Source organism: Salarias fasciatus, chromosome 17, assembly GCF_902148845.1.
Source record: "Salarias fasciatus chromosome 17, fSalaFa1.1, whole genome shotgun sequence".
Classification (NCBI taxonomy): Eukaryota; Metazoa; Chordata; class Actinopteri; order Blenniiformes; family Blenniidae; genus Salarias; species Salarias fasciatus.
In genome coordinates this window covers 3,719,399-3,740,766 of record NC_043761.1, presented here as the reverse complement: position 1 = coordinate 3,740,766, position 21,368 = coordinate 3,719,399, and the positions used below count along the sequence as shown (strand labels likewise).

Genomic DNA, 21,368 nt, shown 5'->3' with positions numbered 1-21,368 from the left:
ATAAAACAGAATAAAAAATCCAAGATGATTCAAGTGAAACTGGTATTTTTATTTTCAATCATTAATCTTTGAAGATTTGTATTTATTTCAGCAGCATTTAAGAGTTTTACTCAATTATAAAACAAAGTTCAAACTTGCCACTGACTTTATTTAGGAATAAAGAATTAACCTCATCAGTTGTACATGATTTCTCTCAGATAGCTGTTTTATTCTTCGTGGAACCATTAGGAACCTTTGAGTTGTGGTTCTCGCAGGAGCATCATCTTATTCTGAAGGAGAGAAAACACAGAAGCTGGGGAATAAAGAATACTTCAGGAAGTAACATTTGAAGCATAAAATAAGATGCTGCGGGTGGTCTGCAGTCCAGCGGGTGGAGCCACTCACTGCACCACCTGCTGGGGAAACGTGGTGTTACAGTCAGTCAGAACCAAGAGCAACACGAACTTGATCTACATTTGATTATTCTACATTATCTTGTTCTACATTAACTGGATCTGCTGTAAGTCTAATTTAACTGATCAGCATTTATTCTAGATGAACTTATTCTAAATTAACTTGATTTACATTCATGTATTCTATATATCTTGATTAACATTAACTTAACTTGGTCTACTTTAAGTTATTCTACGCTGAATTGACCCACAGCTAGTTTCCATTGAGTTGAAGTTAACCAAACTGACACTAAAGTCCTTTGTTTTCCCAGAAACACTGAAAGTTCCTGAAGTAGAAAAGTTGAATCGATTTGAAATCCGTGGTTCGGTGGACCGGGACTGTCCTTGAGGCGTCCTTGGAGGACTGGGGCACCGGGGCTGAGCCGGTCTGGGTCTGGGAGCTGGACTACGTCAAAGGGGAGCGGGGAGCGTCCCTGTTGGGAGGAGGCGCGCCGCCTTCACTCCCCAAACATCCCCGGAGGTCGACGGAAGCCTCTCGGAGCCGTGCGCCTTGACGCGTCCTCGCCAGCCGGACATGCGGGACCGCGCGTAAAGACGCACGAGAGGGGCCGCGTTTCCACGAGCGGAGCTTGGAGTTCGAGAAAAAAAAAAAAAAACGCCGAGATGTTGGCGAGGAAGAGCATCATCCCGGAGGAGTTCGGGCTGCCGGGGCTCGCCTCCCGCATGCCCCGCAAGCCGGTGTTCAGGGACCGAGTCAACAAGGCGCGCTTCATCGCCAAGAACGGCTCGTGCAACCTGGCGCACAAGAACATCCGCGAGCAGGGCCGCTTCCTGCAGGACGTCTTCACCACGCTGGTGGACCTCAAGTGGCGCTTCACCCTCGTCATCTTCACCACCACCTTCGTCAGCAGCTGGCTGCTCTTCGCCATGAGCTGGTGGCTCGTGGCCTTCGCGCACGGAGACCTGGACCCGGACCGCGAGACCGACAGCTACTGCGTGACGGACGTCAAGTAAGAGACCCGCCGAACCCGAACCCAAACCAGAACCCCACCCTGGACTCTGGTGCCTTAAAGAGCCTTGATTTATCTGACTTTTTACAAACTGCAGCCTGACTTCAGCTCTTTTTCTCCAATTCCTTCTCTTCTTCCTCTTCCTCCTTCTCCTCTTCCTCTTCCTAATCCTCCTCTTCCTCTCTCCAGTCTCTGCCTGAGGAAGAGGAGGAATCGTGGGAAACTTCTGCTCTGAAAGTTTCAGGGAGAAAAAAAAGAAAGATGGAGCCTTCTTCTGAGCTCAGCAGCTTCCTCCCTCCACCTCCCCCCACCTCACTCCCAACTCCACCTCACTCCTCCGCCCTCCACCTCACTCCTCCGCCCTCCACCTCCCTCCCAACTCCACCTCACTCCACCTCACTCCTCCGCCCTCCACCTCACTCCTCCGCCCTCCACCTCCCTCCCAACTCCACCTCACTCCACCTCACTCCCAACTCCACCTCACTCCTCCTCCGTCCACCTTACTCCACTTCACTCCTAACTCCACCTCTCTCCACCTGACACCTTCCTCCACCTCATTCCAATTCACTCCTTACTCCACCTCACTCCATACTCCGCCTTACGGCACCTCACTCCTCCTCCCTCCACTTCACTCCTTACTCTGCCTCCCTCCACCTAACTCCTTACTGCACCTCATTCCTCCCTCCACCTCACTCCTTGCTCCATCTCACTCCTCCTCCCTCCTCCTTAATCCACCTCACTCCACCTAACTCCTCCACCTCACTCTATCTCACTTCGACTCACTTCTTGCTCCACCTAACTCCTTACTCAATCTCACGCCACCTTACTCCTTCACCTCACTCCTTACTCTACGTCCCTCCACCTTAGTCCACCTCTCACCTCCTCCCTCCACACTGTACCTCACTCCTCCACCTCACTCTTTACTCCACCTCACTCATCTTCTCTCCTCCTCAGCCTCCATCTCTCCTCATCTCTTCTCAGTTGTAGTCTCTAACTTAATAACCAAAAAGCTGAATTCTTCAGCTGGAGGTAACGTGTGCTGTCGAGACAGCAGCTCTGATACCCAGGAATGATAAAAGCTTTATTTCCTCAGTGCTTGTTTGAAATGTCCCGGGCGGGACGTGGACAGAGGACAGACTGAACGTCTCCTCTTCTCTCCACAGGTCCTTCACGTCGGCCTTCCTCTTCTCCATCGAGGTTCAGGTCACCATCGGCTTTGGAGGCCGAATGATCACCGAGCAGTGTCCGACCGCCATCACCGTCCTCATCATGCAGAACATCGTGGGGCTCATCATCAACGCCGTCATGCTGGGTAATTCCCTCAAACACTGCAAGTCTGGGAAAGGAGGGAAAATTATGCCGCACGGTGAGAAACGGCTCTGAGCCAAAGGTGGAGGACGACGTGTCAGAGTCATGTTTTTGTCTCAGGTTGTATCTTCATGAAGACGGCTCAGTCAAACCGCCGCGCAGAGACGCTGATCTTCAGCCGCCACGCCGTGATCGCCGTCCGAAACAACCGGCTGTGCTTCATGATCCGAATCGGCGATCTCAGGAAGAGCATGATCATCGGAGCCACAGTCAGATTACAGGTGGAGTCATGTCTCGCAGAACCCGTTTCCACTTAGTCTGGCATGCCAGACTGACTTTATTTATGTGTCACACACATATAAAGACAGTCTGGTACCGCGCTATTGGGGCAGCATTTCAATCTGGCAACGAGAGGCGGGACTATTGAGTGGAGAGAACCAATCCAAGAAACAAGGCTGTGACGCAGCCACAATGCGACGTACGCAGCGCTCCGTTGTAGTCGTTTTGTAGTCCAAAACATGGGATCATTGCATGTAGTTGAGACAACTCTTCGGTGAACGATTTCTGCCGTTTTTGTCGTAAAACTCTACGAGTGGGGAGGGTGGCGAATACGTCCGTTTTACCCCCAAATTCCACCAGACGCGAAAGCGCCACGCCGGCGTCTTGTTTCTTCAGTCAACACACACTGGGAGTGCAGCGCCGCGCCGCACCGTTTAGAAGCGGCGGCGCAGAAAATAGACCTGAAGCGAATGACTGGCGCCGTGGTGCGCGCCGGTGTTCTGGTGATCCGTCGTAACACCGGCGCTTCTGGGATGCGGCGCGGCGCGGCGCTTTCGCGTCCGATGGAATTTGGGGGTTAGAAAGAAAAGCCTTCAGAGCAGATTCTTGCTGCGGTTTCAACGACAAATTCAGTTTGTTCAAAACTTCAGTCAGATCCGTGGTAAAACCTTGTTGTGTTGCGGCCGCCATCACGATTGTTTTGGGGGAGGTATAAGATGACGCATCGCTAACTCCCACCTGTCGTGGGCTGTGATTGGCCCGGCAGAAGAATTCAGATTCAAGCCACGGGGTCCCAGACTGTTTCCCCGTGTATCTCTGATCATGGAGAGACAGTCCGGCGTGCCAGGCTAGTTTCCACTTGCCTCCACTCTTCGTGTGCTGATAAACTCGGGTCTGCAGGTGGTGAGGAAGACGACCACGCCCGAGGGCGAAGTGATCCCCATCCATCAGATTGATGTGCAGACCGAGAGCGCCGTGGCCAGCAACAGCCTCTTCCTCCTGGCGCCGCTCATCATCTGTCACGTCATCGACAAAACCAGGTATAAACACACCGTCCTGTTCCGTCTGTCTGCACTGGGCCAGCAGCATCCAGGAAGGACTTCAGTCTGGTGGAGGATCAGGGTGTAGTTGGTGCTCCGGGTGGTGCAGGATCTGGGTGGAGGTGACTCTCTGCTTGCTGTCTCCGCCCTCAGTCCGCTGTACGACCTGTCGGCCATGGAGCTGCAGTGCAGCGACCTGGAGGTGATCGTCATCCTGGAGGGCGTGGTGGAGACCACCGGGATCACCACGCAGGCCCGGACCTCCTACGTGTCTGAGGAGATCCAGTGGGGTCACCGCTTCGTTCCCATAGTGACGGAGGAGGAGGGCGTCTACTCGGTCGACTACTCCAAGTTCGGCAACACGGTCAAGGTAACCTTCCTCCACCAAATCCAGTTTGACTGTTCAGACCAGGTCAAAGCTTAGCACAGAGTTAGCATCATGTTAGCTTCACATTAGCAGCTTCAGGTTAGCATCACGCTAGCAGCACATTAGCATCACCTGCTCGTCTCAGACAGTAAACATGCGCCTGGTTGTGTGGAAGGTGGCGACGCCGCGCTGCAGCGCTCGCGAGCTGGACGAGAAGCCGTCCATCCTGATCCAGACGCTGCAGAAGAGCGAGCTGTCGCACCAGAACTCGCTGAGGAAGCGCAACTCCATGAGGCGCAACAACTCCATGCGCAAAGGCGGGAGCAGCGGCAGCCTGCGCAGGAACAACTCGGGCCTGGTGGCGCCCAAAGTGCAGTTCTTCTCCCCGAGCGAGGGCGGCCAGAGCCTCAACGCCATCCAGAGTCTCAACGCTGTCACCTGACACCAGGCCCCCGCCGCTGCCGGCATCCTGGGCGTGGCCTTCTTGCCCCGACCCCTCCAGACACATTTACTGCTGATGTTATTCACGTGTGTGTGCAGCTTGTTAGCGGCGGATCAACCAGATAGAGAAACATTCCTGCTTCCCTCGTTAAAACAAAGAAATCAGCCACAAAATACCTCAAAACGAAAGAAACAGGTTTTTCTCGGTCCGACTGAATTCAGCGTCTCCTCACAAAGACGAACCTGTCAGTCACACCAACAACCAACATGTCTGGTATTCTCAGTAAACCTTTCTCAAATGAAGAAGCAAAAATAAATCCCATTTTTTAGTGCAGTTCCACATCTGTCCACCAGGGCATGCACTGTTTTTAGTCCAGTGATGAAGCTGCCATGACGCTGCAGTCCAGGCAGAGCAGGGCATAGATTTTAACACTCAGCTCTAACAGCACTTTACACCTTCAAGCCTCTCCCTTCCTCGTGTCTTCTATTCAGTACACAATCCAGAAATGTGTAGAAACGTGAAATACTGGTTGGAAAATCAGGAAAAGGCAATCGTCAATGAAAGGAGAAGAAGAGCTGTGGATTTGAAGATGTCTCATTAAACCTGTTTGACCAAGTGGCTGGATTACTGTCTGTGTAATGGCTACATTTCACATCCTCCTCATTGTTCTACACATCTTCACATCATTTTAAAACCAAAGGTATTTTTCTATAAGATTTCTTTTTAAACAATCACACTGTTAATATGAATACTTAGAGTAGTGTTGTGAGCTAAATAAAATTTTTAAACAGAATACTTTCCCCTTTCAAATGAACAGGACTTCTTGATTTCTCTGCGAGTCTTTGGCGCCCTCCTGCGGTGGTTGGTAATCACTGCTCCAGATTTAAGAAGGAGAAATCATATATCCTGTGTGATGTATAAAATTATTTATAAAACATCACGTTGTTGTATTATTATTGAACAACATGATGAAAATATTTTTTTTTAATTTTTCAGTAAATTTACACAATTAGTAAAAAGATAAGGTAAACTTTAAATAACTCAAAGCATGCAGTCATGCAGTAAAGACAAAAAAATGAAACAAAATAAATATATATAATATTGCTGATATATACTAGAGGAGTACATACATGAATAATACAATCAAAAATATTGATCATGTTTCAATAGCGATAAAAATAAATGGTGACTTTTATTGTTTAATTTTAGTGAATTATTTATGTTGCTGAATAAAGTGATCTAACTGACTTTTTGAAAATGAAACATAAACTTTAAAAAATAAGAATTTCATAAAATCATTCCATGGAGATTTTGGTAACTTTGTCATTAAATTATGAAACTATAATACGAGATAAAAAATATATAACCTGAGCGTTGCGTGTTGACGTCACCATCCCGGAAGTGAAGCTGACAGGTGACTGGAGCTAACCTTGCTAACACTGAGCAACATGTCGCAGAGTTTTCTGCTCAGAAGAGTTTCGGGACTGTTTCACCTCAGCAGGAAAACGTCGCTGCTGAGCGGAGGTCGGTTGTTCTCCAGCCTCGAACCGGAGCCGCTGGCGGTCACAGAACAGAACCACGGAGTTAGGTGTGTTTATAAACTGCGACCCAGCGGTCAACGCCCGGAGGTCCGAAGGAAATACAAAACATTTAACGCAAAACGCAGATTTTAACAGCGGGCATAAATGCTACACTTAAAAACTGCCCACGAATGTGTATCATAAGGTCTGGAAGTAAATTCGGCATGGATGTCACTGAAGTGAAAACGATATTTCTGTGTTAAAAATAGTTTTTGTAGTCTTTAAAATGTCCCCAAACTCAGCAGGAGCCCTTTTGAAAATACCTAATATTTTAGAAAAACACATTTTACCGACAGTGCCAAGTCATAGTGCTTCTCATTGTACCTTAAATTATATGGCATTTGCTAAACGTATATTCTTCACACACATTTTCGTGTAAAAATATTTTTAAGGTCGAAAAAGCTCTCATACAACTACAGATTTTATGGGGAAGAGATTTTAATGACGACAAAATAAATGGCATGAATTCCGATTCAAGATATCTACCAAGACCCCAGTGTAAATTCGGCTTACATATTTATTCCAAATCCAGCATCTTAAAGAAAAATCCTGATTTTAATGACAGGAAAGTGTTAGCCTCACATGACGATGAAGACTTTTAATTTACCTTAAAACTAAATCTATTCAGTTGAAAAGCTGTAAATTCATTTTAGTAATTTCAAACATTTCGTGTAAAACATTTCAAATTTATAATTAAACTAGGTTGAAATGCATAACATGTACAGCAGCAGTAAGAATTTAAAAAACAGCATGATTAAAACACAGTTTAACAGTTAACAGACTTCTTGCACACATTAATTTCCTGGTGTGTAGAGTCTGCATCCACAACTCCTCAAACCTCTGAGACAATCAGTGGGGTGAAAGTTTAACGTTTCTGTTCCAGGAGGATTATATTAAATAATCCAAAGAAGAGAAATGCTCTGTCTCTGTCCATGTTGGAATGTCTCAAAGAAAACATCCTGAAAGACATCGACAGCCCCGAGCTTCGGGTCATCCTCATTTCTGGTGAGTGTGTGTGTGTATGTTTGTTTCTGTGTCTTTATGTGTGTATACAGACATATTTTACTTTTATTAGTTTAGGTTAGTTTTACCCTATAGATTATATGTTGTTACAATAGTAATGTGTGTGTTTCAGCCAGAGGTCCGGTGTTTTCCTCTGGACACGACCTGAAGGAGCTGAGCCGGACTCAGGGTTCAGACCACCACAGGAGGATCTTCCAGACCTGCTCAGAGGTTGGGCTCATCACCTTCTGCTGGTTCTGATCCAGATGAAGGTTCCACATCCAAAAGCTGATTTTAGAGCTGCAGCTCTTCAGGGATCCACCACAGAACCTTGATGTTCGACCAGATTCTCTTTCTTTAAAGAAGTTTTCTAAAAACACTCGACTCTTAATTCAGGCACTTAAATATTTAAATCCATGAAAACAAATCTGCTGATGGAACGAATGAAAAATGTCTTGATTGAAGCTTAATATTTTCATAAATTAAAAGATTAAATAAAAAGGAAATGATTTCAAAGTTTAGAGTGAAGAACTGAACTGACTGAAGATGTCTGGATGGACGTTTGTCTCCAGGTGATGACTCTCATCCAGGACGTCCCCGTTCCCGTCATCGCCATGGTGAACGGCGTTGCCACGGCGGCGGGTTGCCAGCTGGTGGCCAGCTGCGACATCGCCATAGCAACAGAGAAGTCCACCTTCGCCACGCCGGGTGTCAACGTGGGGCTGTTCTGCTCCACGCCGGCGGTGGCCATCGGCCGTGCCGTGCCGAGGAAGGTGAGCCAGAAAACGCATCAGGTACACCCACGGTGAGCCTGTAGTGACACATTTAACCTCCTCCTCCTCCTCCTCCAGGTTGCCATGGAGATGCTGTTCACGGGGACCCCCATCTCGGCCCAAGATGCCTTGCTGCACGGCCTGGTCAGTAAGGTGGTCCCGGAGGAGCGTCTGGAGGAGGAGGCGGCGAGCATCGCCCGGCGGGTGTGCGAGACCAGTCGGCCCGTTGTGGCTCTGGGGAAGGCCACGTTCTACAGGTGAGGATGCGAATCCGGTCCCAACCGGTCTGAACTGGTTCAGCACTGACGGCTGTGCCGTGTGTCCCAAAGACAAATGTCTCAGGGTCGAGATGCGGCGTACGCCACCGCCTCCCGGGTGATGGTGGACAATCTGAGGCTGAGGGACGGACAGGAGGGGATCCAGGCCTTCCTGGAGAAACGCAAACCGCTGTGGAGCCACCAGGCCGAGCCGCTTCAGGACTAATGGGGATCTGGATCGCCATCCGGGGAACTGGGCCGCCATCCACACAACCGGATCGCTTTCTGTGGATCTGGATTGCTGTCCAGGGAACTGGACCGCCATCATCGAACCGGGCCACCATCCAGAGATCTGGATCACCGTCTGGTGGTCTGGATCGCCGTCGGGGAACCGGACCACCAAAGGAATCAGAAAACATCCTTCAGTCTGTTTCTCTGCAGACTTTCCACCAATCAGAGCCTCAGGAGACGAATCAAACCCAAAACTCGTAGAACTTTCTTTAGCTGGGCTCAGAATTAAATCTAGAACGATGGCTTGATCAAACATCGGATTGAAGCCTTTCAGTTAAATTAGAACTAAATAAAGTCTATTTCTACTTTGGTCTTTTTCACAGATCAAACATGTAGAGTTATTTTACATCTTTTGATTCTTTTATCAACATATTTCAGAAAAATGTTCATTTAAACGGTCAAAGAAATGATTCAGTCAACCACATGACGTCCAGTGGAAGGAAGGATGCAGGCCAGCAGGAGGCCCGGACCAGAGGGGAGGGGGGAGGGGGACCCAGACCAGGGGTTTAAAAACTCCTGAAGAAATCACTGAATTGGTTTCTGATCAATCATCTATTGTGATTTTCTGATATCACTGAAGTGATAAAATGTCTCATTTCTGATTTCATGCTGAGCTGCAGCAGGGTAATCTGAACTGAGGACAGAGCTTTGGTCCACTGGACACTCTCCGTGTGAATAAACTTTTTTAAATTTGATTTTAAATGGGCTGCTGTCTTGATGTTTTTCTGTGGTTAGAAACTCTTGTGACGGGTTTTTAATGAGACGCGTCGTCAAAGTTGACCATTTCTAAAGGATTTATTTCAATGCTCCAAACGATCTCAGAATCAGAAATCTGAATCAGAAAAGATTTTTAGGCCAGGTTTGTCAACAAACGAGGAATTCGACTCCGGTTAGCCGCGCTCTCAGCAGGGTACACAGATAAATAACGATAGGATAAATACACAAAACAGATAAGAGACACAAAAGTCAAATTAAATCAAGTTAAATTAAGGTTAACTACTGAGAAAGATAAACAGAGAGAGGCATAACATTAACAATAAGAAATAAAAAAGTATTTACAATAAGAACAGATAAAAAACTTAAAAAAAAAATAAAAGGACACACCGTTTGTGGCGACAACAAAATAATATTGAAGTGAAATGAATGTGTGAATCATATAACTTTAATATCATATAACTTTATTTTTCTTTCTGTTTACTTACTATAACGACTTTGGCATGTAATTTGGGATGATGATCAAGCAGATGCTGCCGGAGATCCGAGGTATTGGAGCCCATAGCCGAGACTTTTCTTCGGCGGGTTTTGCAAATTAGTTAGCCATCATGTTGAACAAGTCCCTGGGCATCCTTCTTGTAACCAAAATGCTCCTACACTGCAGATCTCAAAGGTTTTATTGGTGGAAAGAGGTTGTTGTTGTGTTGAGTTTCAGGTGTATCGGCCCGCTCAGCAACGTCTGCCATTAGCTCTATGCTAACGTAGCCACCATGGTTAGCTGAGCTCGTTTCTCCCAAGATTCGTGGGCTGCAGCTCCTATGTCTGTGACACAAACAATGGTCCCCGCCTATTTTCATGTGTTTTTCATTGTTTCACTATTTCTCTGTATCTCCTAGTCTACTTGTCTCTGGTCTGTTCTAATACATCCATGGGTGTGTGTGCTGTTGTGGTACGCCCGCTAAATTGGCCGTGCAGAAACAAGGCGAGAAAGAAAGAGGCAAAGGGACCGTTTTGGCTGCATTTTGCGCTGCACCGGAGTCTAAACTGACGCACTGTTGTGGGCGGAAATAACTGTAGTTGCCGAACGTCTGCAGTTATGTAAGCGTGATGTTTCAAACCGCGGTTAACAGAAAAACCGGTTAATCGCTGCACCCCTACATCCCACCCCAATCAATTTCATCCAATCAGGCCCAGCAGAACCAGAGAAAATGTTGCTTTAGATCATTGCGGTCATTGAGATGTGACCCCTGGAAGACAGAGTAGGAGTCAAGGGGATCACTGGAGCAGGCGGTTCACTCGAGAAGTCACTACTTGGACCCAGAACGGAGCCACGAATGGACTATTATGTATTACGTATCTATTTATTGATGTTTTTTTCCAAACAGCAGCTCCTGGCAGTGTGGCGAGAGAGAAAAGACAGAGGACGACTCTCACCGGTGGAGGAATCGATCCAGTGAAGACCGTTCTGAGACTGCTGGACTGATTCCACAGGACAGAGGACATGGAGGAGAGAATTGGTTGTGTTGATTCTCAAAGATGGAACTGAATGTGTTGTTTCTGCAAATCTCATCAATTAATCTCATTTCTGTTCATGTTTGTTTTTGGGCACTTCTGGACAGTTTGTGGGTTTTATTTGTCAAAAATAAGACTGCTAGTGAACCGTGTCAGTTATTTAGTTTGCACCTTCTGCCAATTTCAGTGAATAGTGTCCTGTTTTAAGATGTTTTCAATGTAAATATTTACTGTAATTCTGTGGTCCATTGGTTTAATGATTGTTTGTTGTTGTGGGACCACGCACACGCACACACACACACAGCATCTAAACAAACCAAACCTCCCATAGCTGCCTGGTGTTCCCAAAATAAGGAGTTTTGCATTCTGACTGACAGTAAACCAGTGTCTTCTCTACATGTCATATCTGTGTGTTTATAGTGGTGCTGATAGAGTATTTATACAAGTGACTGTTGCTCGGTACTGAACTTTAAAACTTATATGATGAATTTATGGAGATAGTCTGGTTCGTTTTTCTTAAATCCTTGAGTGCACCTGAATGTTGATGTTGAGTTGCAAAATATCTCAATATATTTCATTGCCACAGAGTTAAATAGTCTGGTTTTATGTTTTCATGTTATCTCAGGATTGTTGAGATGTGGGTGTAGTTTTCTTTCTGATCTGTAATGCTGTGTTTGCAGAAACAGTGGGAAAGCAATGATTGGTTAATGGTTTAATTGTATCTTTGTCTGAGTTGTGGGCTGCAGGCTGAACCAAAATGCTTAGGGGGGTTTGAAATCACTAAATGAAAATTCACCAGCCATTGAGGACATAACTTAATACAAAATGCAATAAATATTTTATGAAGTCATAAATTGAGAACAATATATACAATTATCTTTTTTTTTTTTTTGCTAATACATTTCCACAATATCCACATAGAACAAGCAGTTCACCCCTACAGGGTCTGGATAATGGACCGCGCCGAGTGACGTCAGACAGGTGAAATACGGCCGCTCTGGCCGCGGCGCCTTCCTAAAGGAGCAGATCAGTAGCAGGTGGTGTGTGAGGTGAGTTGTTCCAGTTTTACCCGAAGAGTAACTGTGTGAACGAGACGGAGTAGTGGGTGAATCACTGCATGCCCCGGATGTTCGGGTAAATGAAGCGGCGACACAAATCGGACCTGTGAATGTTCTCAGGCGGAGCAGCTCGTTCCAGCTCCATCCATGTTCACGCTAGTTTTGCCAACTGTCCCGTATTAGCCGGGACGTCACATATTTGAGCCAAAAGAGGCGCGTCCCGTACAGGACGTTGTTTGTCCCGGCCACATTAAAAAAAGGCAAGATGCATAATTTTTTTTCACTGTGTTCTGAAGGCTGTATGGCACGGCATGTAATTCTAGGGCCCAGCCACTACGTGGCGCTGTAACTAGTGCTGTAGCCCACCAAGCAGAGTGAAGAAGAAACTCACCGAGCTACTCCGTTTGGGTCAGAAGAAGAAGAATACTGGCGACATTGTAGCTGTGTGGAGTTTTATCTGGTATATATCTGTTTGTTCAATATAGTTTCAATTTTTTTTCTGTTGGTCTGCCGCTTGTGCGTGCGTTCATAGGCATGTAGGATTGTGCAGTTTACATATCGGATATATCATGTTTAGTTCATTGATTTGTGTCTGCTGCTGTAGACTTTAGTGTGTATTTTTTGTTGATTTTTTGTTTTGTTCAGAAGGTTTTTCAGTTTTGATTTAGCACTTTTTTTTGGTTTAAGATAAAAAAAAAAAGAAAGTGTCAAAATCCAGAAGAGACAGCAGTTGTTTAATGTTATTTAGCACATTTCGCAATAAATGTAGAATAGAAGACTTTATTAATCTCACAGTGGAGAAATTTTCAGGTGTGTAGGCTCATAGAACACACAGCGGGGTGCAAAAGTAATGAATGGTGCAATAAAGAACAAGAAATAATGCAAACCGTAGTAGGATTGATAATAGATGCTGAAGACAATAAGTTCTATGTACAACATGAATCTTAAAAATATAACAGGAAAGATATAATATATACAACATATACAATGCAATATGCAATAAACGATGCAATATATAATTATACAGTATGATATATAACATGTACAATATGTTTTAGCAGAGTGAATGGATTATAAAGTGTCGCTGAATAATATCTATGAATATAATCAACAATCTGACATTTCAGGCTGGATTTTTTACTAATTTAAGATTTTATTTCAAGCTCATCCGAATTTGGTTTCAGATTACTGCCAATTGTGATTCTCAACTAATTTCTAGTTTAACTGTCGCAAAACCTTTTTTTTTTTTTTTTTTTTTATCCCTTATAGCTGTTCAGTTGTAATGATAACTGCAGTTGGTCCATGGAGGAAGCAATGACCATTCAAGATAAGAATCGTAATTAGGTGTTTTCCTCAAATGGTTCAGCCCCAGAGCTTGGTTCACTCCCGTTGTTGGACTTTCTGTCTATATTGTGTTTGTCTTAGGATAGTCTGACTCCATGTGTCTCCAGGACTCCTCCTCACGCTCTGCTGGTGCTGTAGATGTTTGCCCTGCGTCCCACAAGAACCTGAATGAAGAGGTGACCAAGCTGCAGAGACGAGGCAGCGGAGGAAACCAGTTCCCAGAGATCAAACCCACAGCTGAGTTCAGACAGACACACCTGCAGCCTGTGGCCTCAGTGGACAAGGGAGTCGGCACTGCGTGCACTCTTTTACTGTGAGCATCTGAAGCCAAGTGTGACCCTTCAGGCTGCTCCGTGGGCTCCAGCTCATCCTCCTGACAATACTGTGACTGTGCAGTAGTGACCACCATCGATGAAGCTCTGGTGTTTTCAACACCATTGACATTAGAACCACATAATGGGATGAGAAAAGTCCGAGCACCCCTGAGAGTTTTTACTTTCATTGATCAGGTGAATTTCATTGATGAGGTGTTTGGATCACTAGCTTCCGGTTGATCTATCAGACGGACACAGTGATGTCTCAGTAGTGTGATGTCCTTTGGGTTATCTTGGTTGATGTTTTGATCTTCTGCGTTACCACGAGGCTGCCACTGGGTTCTTAGCGGCTGTGCGGTCAGAGCGGTGATGTTTGATCCTTGAATGGGACTCAGTGTGGTTGAAGACTGAAATGTGAAAGTATGAGAACTACGTCAATTTCATGTTTTCTGCATCTGATGTTTTGGCCAGATACTAGTTGGTGTTTTCTCTTTTCCCAGGACTTGGGAGAACAGACTGGGGGTGGCAGCTCGTCCAGGGAGCCCGACAGACGGCAGCGCAGTGAGAATGGACGGAGGATCCTGAACAAGGACGCCAGAATGACATGTTGAATTAGAATGACATTGAGACAACAGGACAGGAGAAGCTGCGGAGGAAAATACTGATTTATTTGGATGCTTTGCTACACATTTTAACTGTAATGGATTATGTGTTCTTGTAGTCTCAGGTGATGCTGTCCTGTGTGTGACGTGTCCGTTGAAAACATGATATTTCAAGACTGTCGTCTCAAAGGAGGAATGGTGTTTGGTGATCTGGCTCTAAAGCAAAGCGTGGTGTCTGACTGATCATATCCAATGACTTGTTCTACCTGACGATGTATAAATAAAGCTGAATTGAATGGAAGTTCATTGTAATAATTACAAAATAAAAACACAATCAAGCTGGTTTGAGCAGTGGTTCCTTCATCATGGGGTTCAGTGCACATAGGGGGGTCTGTAGGGACTTAAGCAGGTCGCTTAACGCAGGACTGTCAATGATGGTGTTTAAAATTTCCAAGAAGATATTTTTAAGAATTACAATTATTTTACATCTTGATCTGTAACTCTTTTTTGTAAGTTCTCCTTAGTAAAGGAATTTACAACACTCCTCTCCTTAGTGAAGGAACTCACAACACTCCTTAGTAAAGGACTCACAACACTCCTCTCCTTAGTGAAGGAACTCACAACACTCCTTAGTGAAGGAACTCACAACACTCCTCTCCTTAGTGAAGGAATTTACAACACTCCTCTCCTTAGTAAAGGAACTCACAACACTCCTCCTCTCCTTAGTGAAGGAACTCACAACACTCCTCCTCTCCTTAGTGAAGGAACTCACAACACTCCTCCTCTCCTTAGTGAAGGAACTCACAACACTCCTCCTCTCCTTAGTGAAGGAACTCACAACACTCCTTAGTGAAGGAACTCACAACACTCCTCCTCTCCTTAGTGAAGGAACTCACAACACTCCTCCTCTCCTTAGGTAAGGAACTCACAACACTCCTCCTCTCCTTAGTGAAGGAACTCACAACACTCCTTAGTGAAGGAACTCACAACACTCCTCAGTGAAGGAACTCACAACACTCTTTAGTAAAGGAACTCACAACACTCCTCAGTGAAGGAACTCACAACACTCCTTAGTGAAGGAACTCACAACACTCCTCCTCTCCTTAGTGAAGGAACTCACAACACTCCTTAGTGAAGGAACTCACAACACTCCTCAGTGAAGGAACTCACAACACTCCTTAGTGAAGGAACTCACAACACTCCTCCTCTCCTTAGTGAAGGAACTCACAACACTCCTCCTCTCCTTAGTGAAGGAACTCATAACACTCCTTCGTGAAGGAACGCACAACACTCCTCCTCTCCATAGTAAAGGAACTCATAACACTCCTTCGTGAAGGAACGCACAACACTCCTCCTCTCCTTCGTGAAGGAAGTCACAACACTCCTTCGTGAAGGAAGTCACAACACTCCTTAGTGAAGGAACTCACAACACTTCTTAGTGAAGGAACTCACAACACTCCTTAGTGAAGGAACTCACAACACTCCTCCTCTCCTTCGTGAAGGAACTCACAACACTCCTTAGTGAAGGAACTCACAACACTCCTTAGTGAAGGAACTCACAACACTCCTCCTCTCCTTAGTGAAGGAACTCACAACACTCCTCCTCTCCTTAGTGAAGGAACTGACAACACTCCTTAGTGAAGGAATTTACAACACTCCTCTCCTTAGTCAAGGAATTTACAACACTCCTTAGTGAAGGAACTCACAACACTCCTTAGTGAAGGAACTCACAACACTCCTTAGTGAAGGAACTCACAACACTCCTCAGTGAAGGAACTCACCACACTCCTTTGTGAAGGAACTCACAACACTCCTTAGTGAAGGAACTCACAACACTCCTTAGTGAAGGAACTCACAACACTCCTTAGTGAAGGAACTCACAACACTCCTTAGTGAAGGAACTGACAACACTCCTCAGTGAAGGAACTCACCACACTCCTTTGTGAAGGAACTCACAACACTCCTTTGTGAAGGAACTCACAACACTCCTTAGTGAAGGAACTCACAACACTCCTTAGTGAAGGAACTCACAACACTCCTTAGTGAAGGAACTCACAACACTCCTCAGTGAAGGAACTCACCACACTCCTTTGTGAAGGAACTCACAACACTCCTTTGTGAAGGAACTCACAACACTCCTTAGTGAAGGAACTCACAACACTCCTTAGTGAAGGAACTCACAACACTCCTTAGTGAAGGAACTCACAACACTCCTTAGTGAAGGAACTCACAACACTCCTTAGTGAAGGAACTCACAACACTCCTCCTCTCCTTAGTGAAGGAACTCACAACACTCCTGAGTGAAGGAACTCACAACACTCCTCCTCTCCTTAGTGAAGGAACTCACAACACTCCTCCTCTCCTTAGTGAAGGAACTCACAACACTCCTTAGTGAAGGAACTCACAACACTCCTCCTCTCCTTAGTGAAGGAACTGACAACACTCCTCAGTGAAGGAACTCACAACACTCCTTTGTGAAGGAACTCACAACACTCCTTAGTGAAGTAACTCACAACACTCCTCCTCTCCTTTGTGAAGGAACTCACAACACTCCTTAGTGAAGGAACTCACAACACTCCTTAGTGAAGGAACTCACAACACTCCTCTCCTCAGTGAAGGAACTCACAACACTCCTTAGTGAAGGAACTCACAACACTCCTCCTCTCCTTAGTGAAGCAACTCACAACACTCCTCCTCTCCTTAGTGAAGGAACTCACAACACTCCTTAGTGAAGGAACTCACAACACTCCTTAGTGAAGGAACTCACAACACTCTTTAGTAAAGGAACTCACAACACTCCTCCTCTCCTTAGTGAAGGAACTCACAACACTCCTCCTCTCCTTAGTGAAGGAACTCACAACACTCCTCTCCTCAGTGAAGGAACTCACAACACTCCTCCTCTCCTTAGTGAAGGAACTCACAACACTCCTCTCCTCAGTGAAGGAACTCACAACACTCCTCCTCTCCTTAGTGAAGGAACTCACAACACTCCTCCTCTCCTTAGTGAAGGAACTCACAACACTCCTCCTCTCCTTAGTGAAGGAACTCACATCACTCCTCCTCTCCTTAGTGAAGGAACTCACATCACTCCTCCTCTCCTTAGTGAAGGAACTCACAACACTGCTTAGTGAAGGAACTCACAACACTCCTTAGTGAAGTAACTCACAACACTCCTCCTCTCCTTAGTGAAGGAACTCACAACACTCCTCCTCTCCTTAGTGAAGGAACTCACAACACTCCTTAGTGAAGGAACTCACAACACTCTTTAGTAAAGGACTCACAACACTCCTCCTCTCCTGAGTGAAGGAACTCAACACTCCTCTCCTTAGTGAAGGAACTCACAACACTCCTCCTCTCCTTCGTGAAGGAACTCACAACACTCCCTAGTGAAGGAACTCACAACACTCCTTAGTGAAGGAACTCACAACACTCCTTAGTGAAGGAACTCACAACACTCCTTAGTGAAGGAACTCACAACACTCCTCCTCTCCTTAGTGAAGGAACTCACAACACTCCTTAGTGAAGGAACTCACAACACTCCTTAGTGAAGGAACTCACAACACTCCTCCTCTCCTTAGTGAAGGAACTCACAACACTCCTTAGTGAAGGAACTCACAACACTCCTCCTCTCCTTAGTGAAGGAACTCACAACACTCCTTAGTGAAGGAACTCACAACACTCCTCCTCTCCTTAGTGAAGGAACTCACAACACTCCTCCTCTCCTTAGTGAAGGAACTCACAACACTCCTTAGTGAAGGAACTCACAACACTCCTCTCCTCAGTGAAGGAACTCACAACACTCCTCAGTGAAGAAACTCACAACACTCCTTAGTGAAGGAACTCACAACACTCCTCAGTGAAGGAACTCACAACACTCCTTAGTGAAGGAACTCACAACACTCCTTAGTGAAGGAACTCACAACACTCCTTAGTGAAGAACTCACAACACTCCTTAGTGAAGGAACTCACAACACTCCTTAGTGAAGGAACTCACAACACTCCTCCTCTCCTTAGTGAAAGAACTCACATCACTCCTCCTCTCCTTAGTGAAGGAACTCACAACACTCCTTAGTGAAGGAACTCACAACACTCCTTAGTGAAGGAACTCACAACACTCCTTAGTGAAGGAACTCACAACACTCCTCCACTCCTTCGTGAAGGAACTCACAACACTCCTTCGTGAAGGAACTCACAACACTCCTTAGTAAAGGACTCACAACACTCCTCCTCTCCTTAGTGAAGGAACTCACAACACTCCTCCTCTCCTTAGTGAAGGAACTGACAACACTCCTTAGTGAAGGAACTCACAACACTCCTCCTCTCCTTAGTGAAGGAACTCACAACACTCCTCCTCTCCTAGTGAAGGAACTCACACAACTCCTCGTGAAGGAACTCACAACACTCCTCCTCTCCTTAGTGAAGGAACTCACAAACACTCCTCCTTCCTTAGTGAAGGAACTCACAAAACTACTTCGTGCAGGAACTCACAACACTCCTCTCTCCTTAGTGAATGACCTCACAACACTCCTCAGTGAACGAACTCACAACACTCCTCTCCTTAGTGAAGGAATTTACAACACTCCTCTCTTTAGTAAAGGAATTTACAACACTACTTAGTAAAGGACTCACAACACTCCTGAGTGAAGGAACTCACAACACTCCTCCTCTCCTTAGTGAAGGAACTCACAACACTCCTTAGTGAAGGAACTCACAACACTCCTCCACTCCTTGTGAAGGAACTCACAACACTCCTTAGTAAAGGACTCACAACACTCCTCCTCTCCTTAGTGAAGGAACTCACAACACTCCTCCACTCCTTTGTGAAGGAACTCACAACACTCCTTAGTAAAGGACTCACAACACTCCTCCTCTCCTTAGTGAAGGAACTCACAACACTCCTCCACTGCTTTGTGAAGGAACTCACAACACTCCTTAGTGAAGGAACTCACAACACTCCTCCTCTCCTTCGTGAAGGAACTCACAACACTCCTTAGTAAAGGACTCACAACACTCCTCCTCTCCTTAGTGAAGGAACTCACAACACTCCTCCTCTCCTTCGTGAAGGAACTCACAACACTCCCTAGTGAAGGAACTCACAACACTCCTCCACTCCTTTGTGAAGGAACTCACAACACTCCTTAGTAAAGGACTCACAACACTCCTCCTCTCCTTAGTGAAGGAACTCACAACACTCCTCCTCTCCTTAGTGAAGGAACTCACAACACTCCTCCTCTCCTTCGTGAAGGAACTCACAACACTCCCTAGTGAAGGAACTCACAACACTCCTCCACTCCTTTGTGAAGGAACTCACAACACTCCTTAGTAAAGGACTCACAACACTCCTCCTCTCCTTAGTGAAGGAACTCACAACACTCCTTAGTAAAGGACTCACAACACTCCTCCTCTCCTGAGTGAAGGAACTCAACACTCCTCTCCTTAGTGAAGGAACTCACAACACTCCTCCTCTCCTTCGTGAAGGAACTCACAACACTCCCTAGTGAAGGAACTCACAACACTCCTCCTCTCCTTAGTGAAGGAACTCACAACACTCCTTAGAAAAGGACTCACAACACTCCTCCTCTCCTGAGTGAAGGAACTCAACACTCCTCTCCTTAGTGAAGGAACTCACAACACTCCTCCTCTCCTTCGTGAAGGAACTCACACACACTCTAGTGAAGGAACTCACAACACTCCTCCTCTCCTTAGTGAAGGAACTCACAACACTCCTTAGAAAGGACTCACAACACTCCTCCTCTCCTGAGTGAAGGAACTCAACACTCCTCTCCTGAGTGAAGGAACTCACAACACTCCTCCTCTCCTTAGTGAAGGAACTCACAACACTCCTTCGTGAAGGAACTCACAACACTCCTCCACTCCTTTGTGAAGGAACTCACAACACTCCTTAGTAAAGGACTCACAACACTCCTCCTCTCCTTCGTGAAGGAACTCACAACACTCCCTAGTGAAGGAACTCAAAACACTCCTTTTTGAAGGAACTCACAACACTCCTCCACTCCTTCGTGAAGGAACTCACAACACTCCTTCGTGAAGGAACTCACAACACTCCTTAGTAAAGGACTCACAACACTCCTCCTCTCCTTAGTCAAGGAACTCACAACACTCCTCCTCTCCTTAGTGAAGGAACTGACAACACTCCTTAGTGAAGGAACTCACAACACTCCTCCTCTCCTTAGTGAAGGAACTCACAACACTCCTCCTCTCCTTAGTGAAGGAACTGACAACACTCCTTAGTGAAGGAACTCACAACACTCCTCCTCTCCTTAGTGAAGGAACTCACAACACTCCTCCTCTCCTGAGTGAAGGAACTCAACACTCCTCTCCTTAGTGAAGGAACTCACAACACTCCTCCTCTCCTTCGTGAAGGAACTCACAACACTCCCTAGTGAAGGAACTCACAACACTCCTTAGTAAAGGACTCACAACACTCCTCCTCTCCTGAGTGAAGGAACTCAACACTCCTCTCCTTAGTGAAGGAACTCACAACACTCCTCCTCTCCTTAGTGAATGACCTCACAACACTCCTCAGTGAAGGAACTCACAACACTCCTCTCCTTAGTGAAGGAATTTACAACACTCCTCTCTTTAGTAAAGGAATTTACAACACTCCTTAGTAAAGGACTCACAACACTCCTTAGTGAAGGAACTGACAACACTCCTCCTCTCCTTAGTGAAGGAACTCACAACACTCCTTAGTAAAGGACTCACAACACTCCTCCTCTCCTTAGTGAAGGAACTCACAACACTCCTTCGTGAAGGAACTCACAACACTCCTCCACTCCTTTGTGAAGGAACTCACAACACTCCTTAGTAAAGGACTCACAACACTCCTCCTCTCCTTCGTGAAGGAACTCACAACACTCCCTAGTGAAGGAACTCAAAACACTCCTTAGTGAAGGAACTCACAACACTCCTCCTCTCCTTCGTGAAGGAACTCACAACACTCCTTAGTGAAGGAACTCACAACACTCCTCCACTCCTTCGTGAAGGAACTCACAACACTCCTTCGTGAAGGAACTCACAACACTCCTTAGTAAAGGACTCACAACACTCCTCCTCTCCTTA

The 21,368-nt window shown here is 45.9% G+C and overlaps 2 protein-coding genes and 1 long non-coding RNA gene across 3 annotated transcripts; all 3 read left to right on the top strand.

Annotated features, from left to right (window-relative positions):
- Positions 1–924: 924 nt before the first annotated feature.
- On the top strand, positions 925–4,890 carry kcnj8 (potassium inwardly rectifying channel subfamily J member 8). Its single transcript, XM_030113302.1, has 6 exons — positions 925–1,402; positions 2,566–2,714; positions 2,831–2,991; positions 3,890–4,029; positions 4,183–4,399; positions 4,572–4,890. The coding sequence occupies exons 1-6, from the start codon at positions 1,056–1,058 to the stop codon at positions 4,836–4,838; spliced, it is 1,281 nt and encodes a 426-aa protein (XP_029969162.1). The 5' UTR covers positions 925–1,055; the 3' UTR covers positions 4,839–4,890.
- Positions 4,891–6,236: 1,346 nt separating this feature from the next.
- On the top strand, positions 6,237–9,437 carry echdc3 (enoyl CoA hydratase domain containing 3). Its single transcript, XM_030113458.1, has 6 exons — positions 6,237–6,426; positions 7,302–7,423; positions 7,554–7,651; positions 7,993–8,193; positions 8,272–8,450; positions 8,523–9,437. The coding sequence occupies exons 1-6, from the start codon at positions 6,287–6,289 to the stop codon at positions 8,674–8,676; spliced, it is 894 nt and encodes a 297-aa protein (XP_029969318.1). The 5' UTR covers positions 6,237–6,286; the 3' UTR covers positions 8,677–9,437.
- Positions 9,438–11,957: 2,520 nt separating this feature from the next.
- On the top strand, positions 11,958–14,597 carry LOC115404483 (uncharacterized). The gene is made up of 3 exons (XR_003933357.1): positions 11,958–12,016; positions 13,477–13,682; positions 14,184–14,597. It is a non-coding gene; the product is annotated as an uncharacterized LOC115404483 (long non-coding RNA).
- Positions 14,598–21,368: the final 6,771 nt, after the last annotated feature.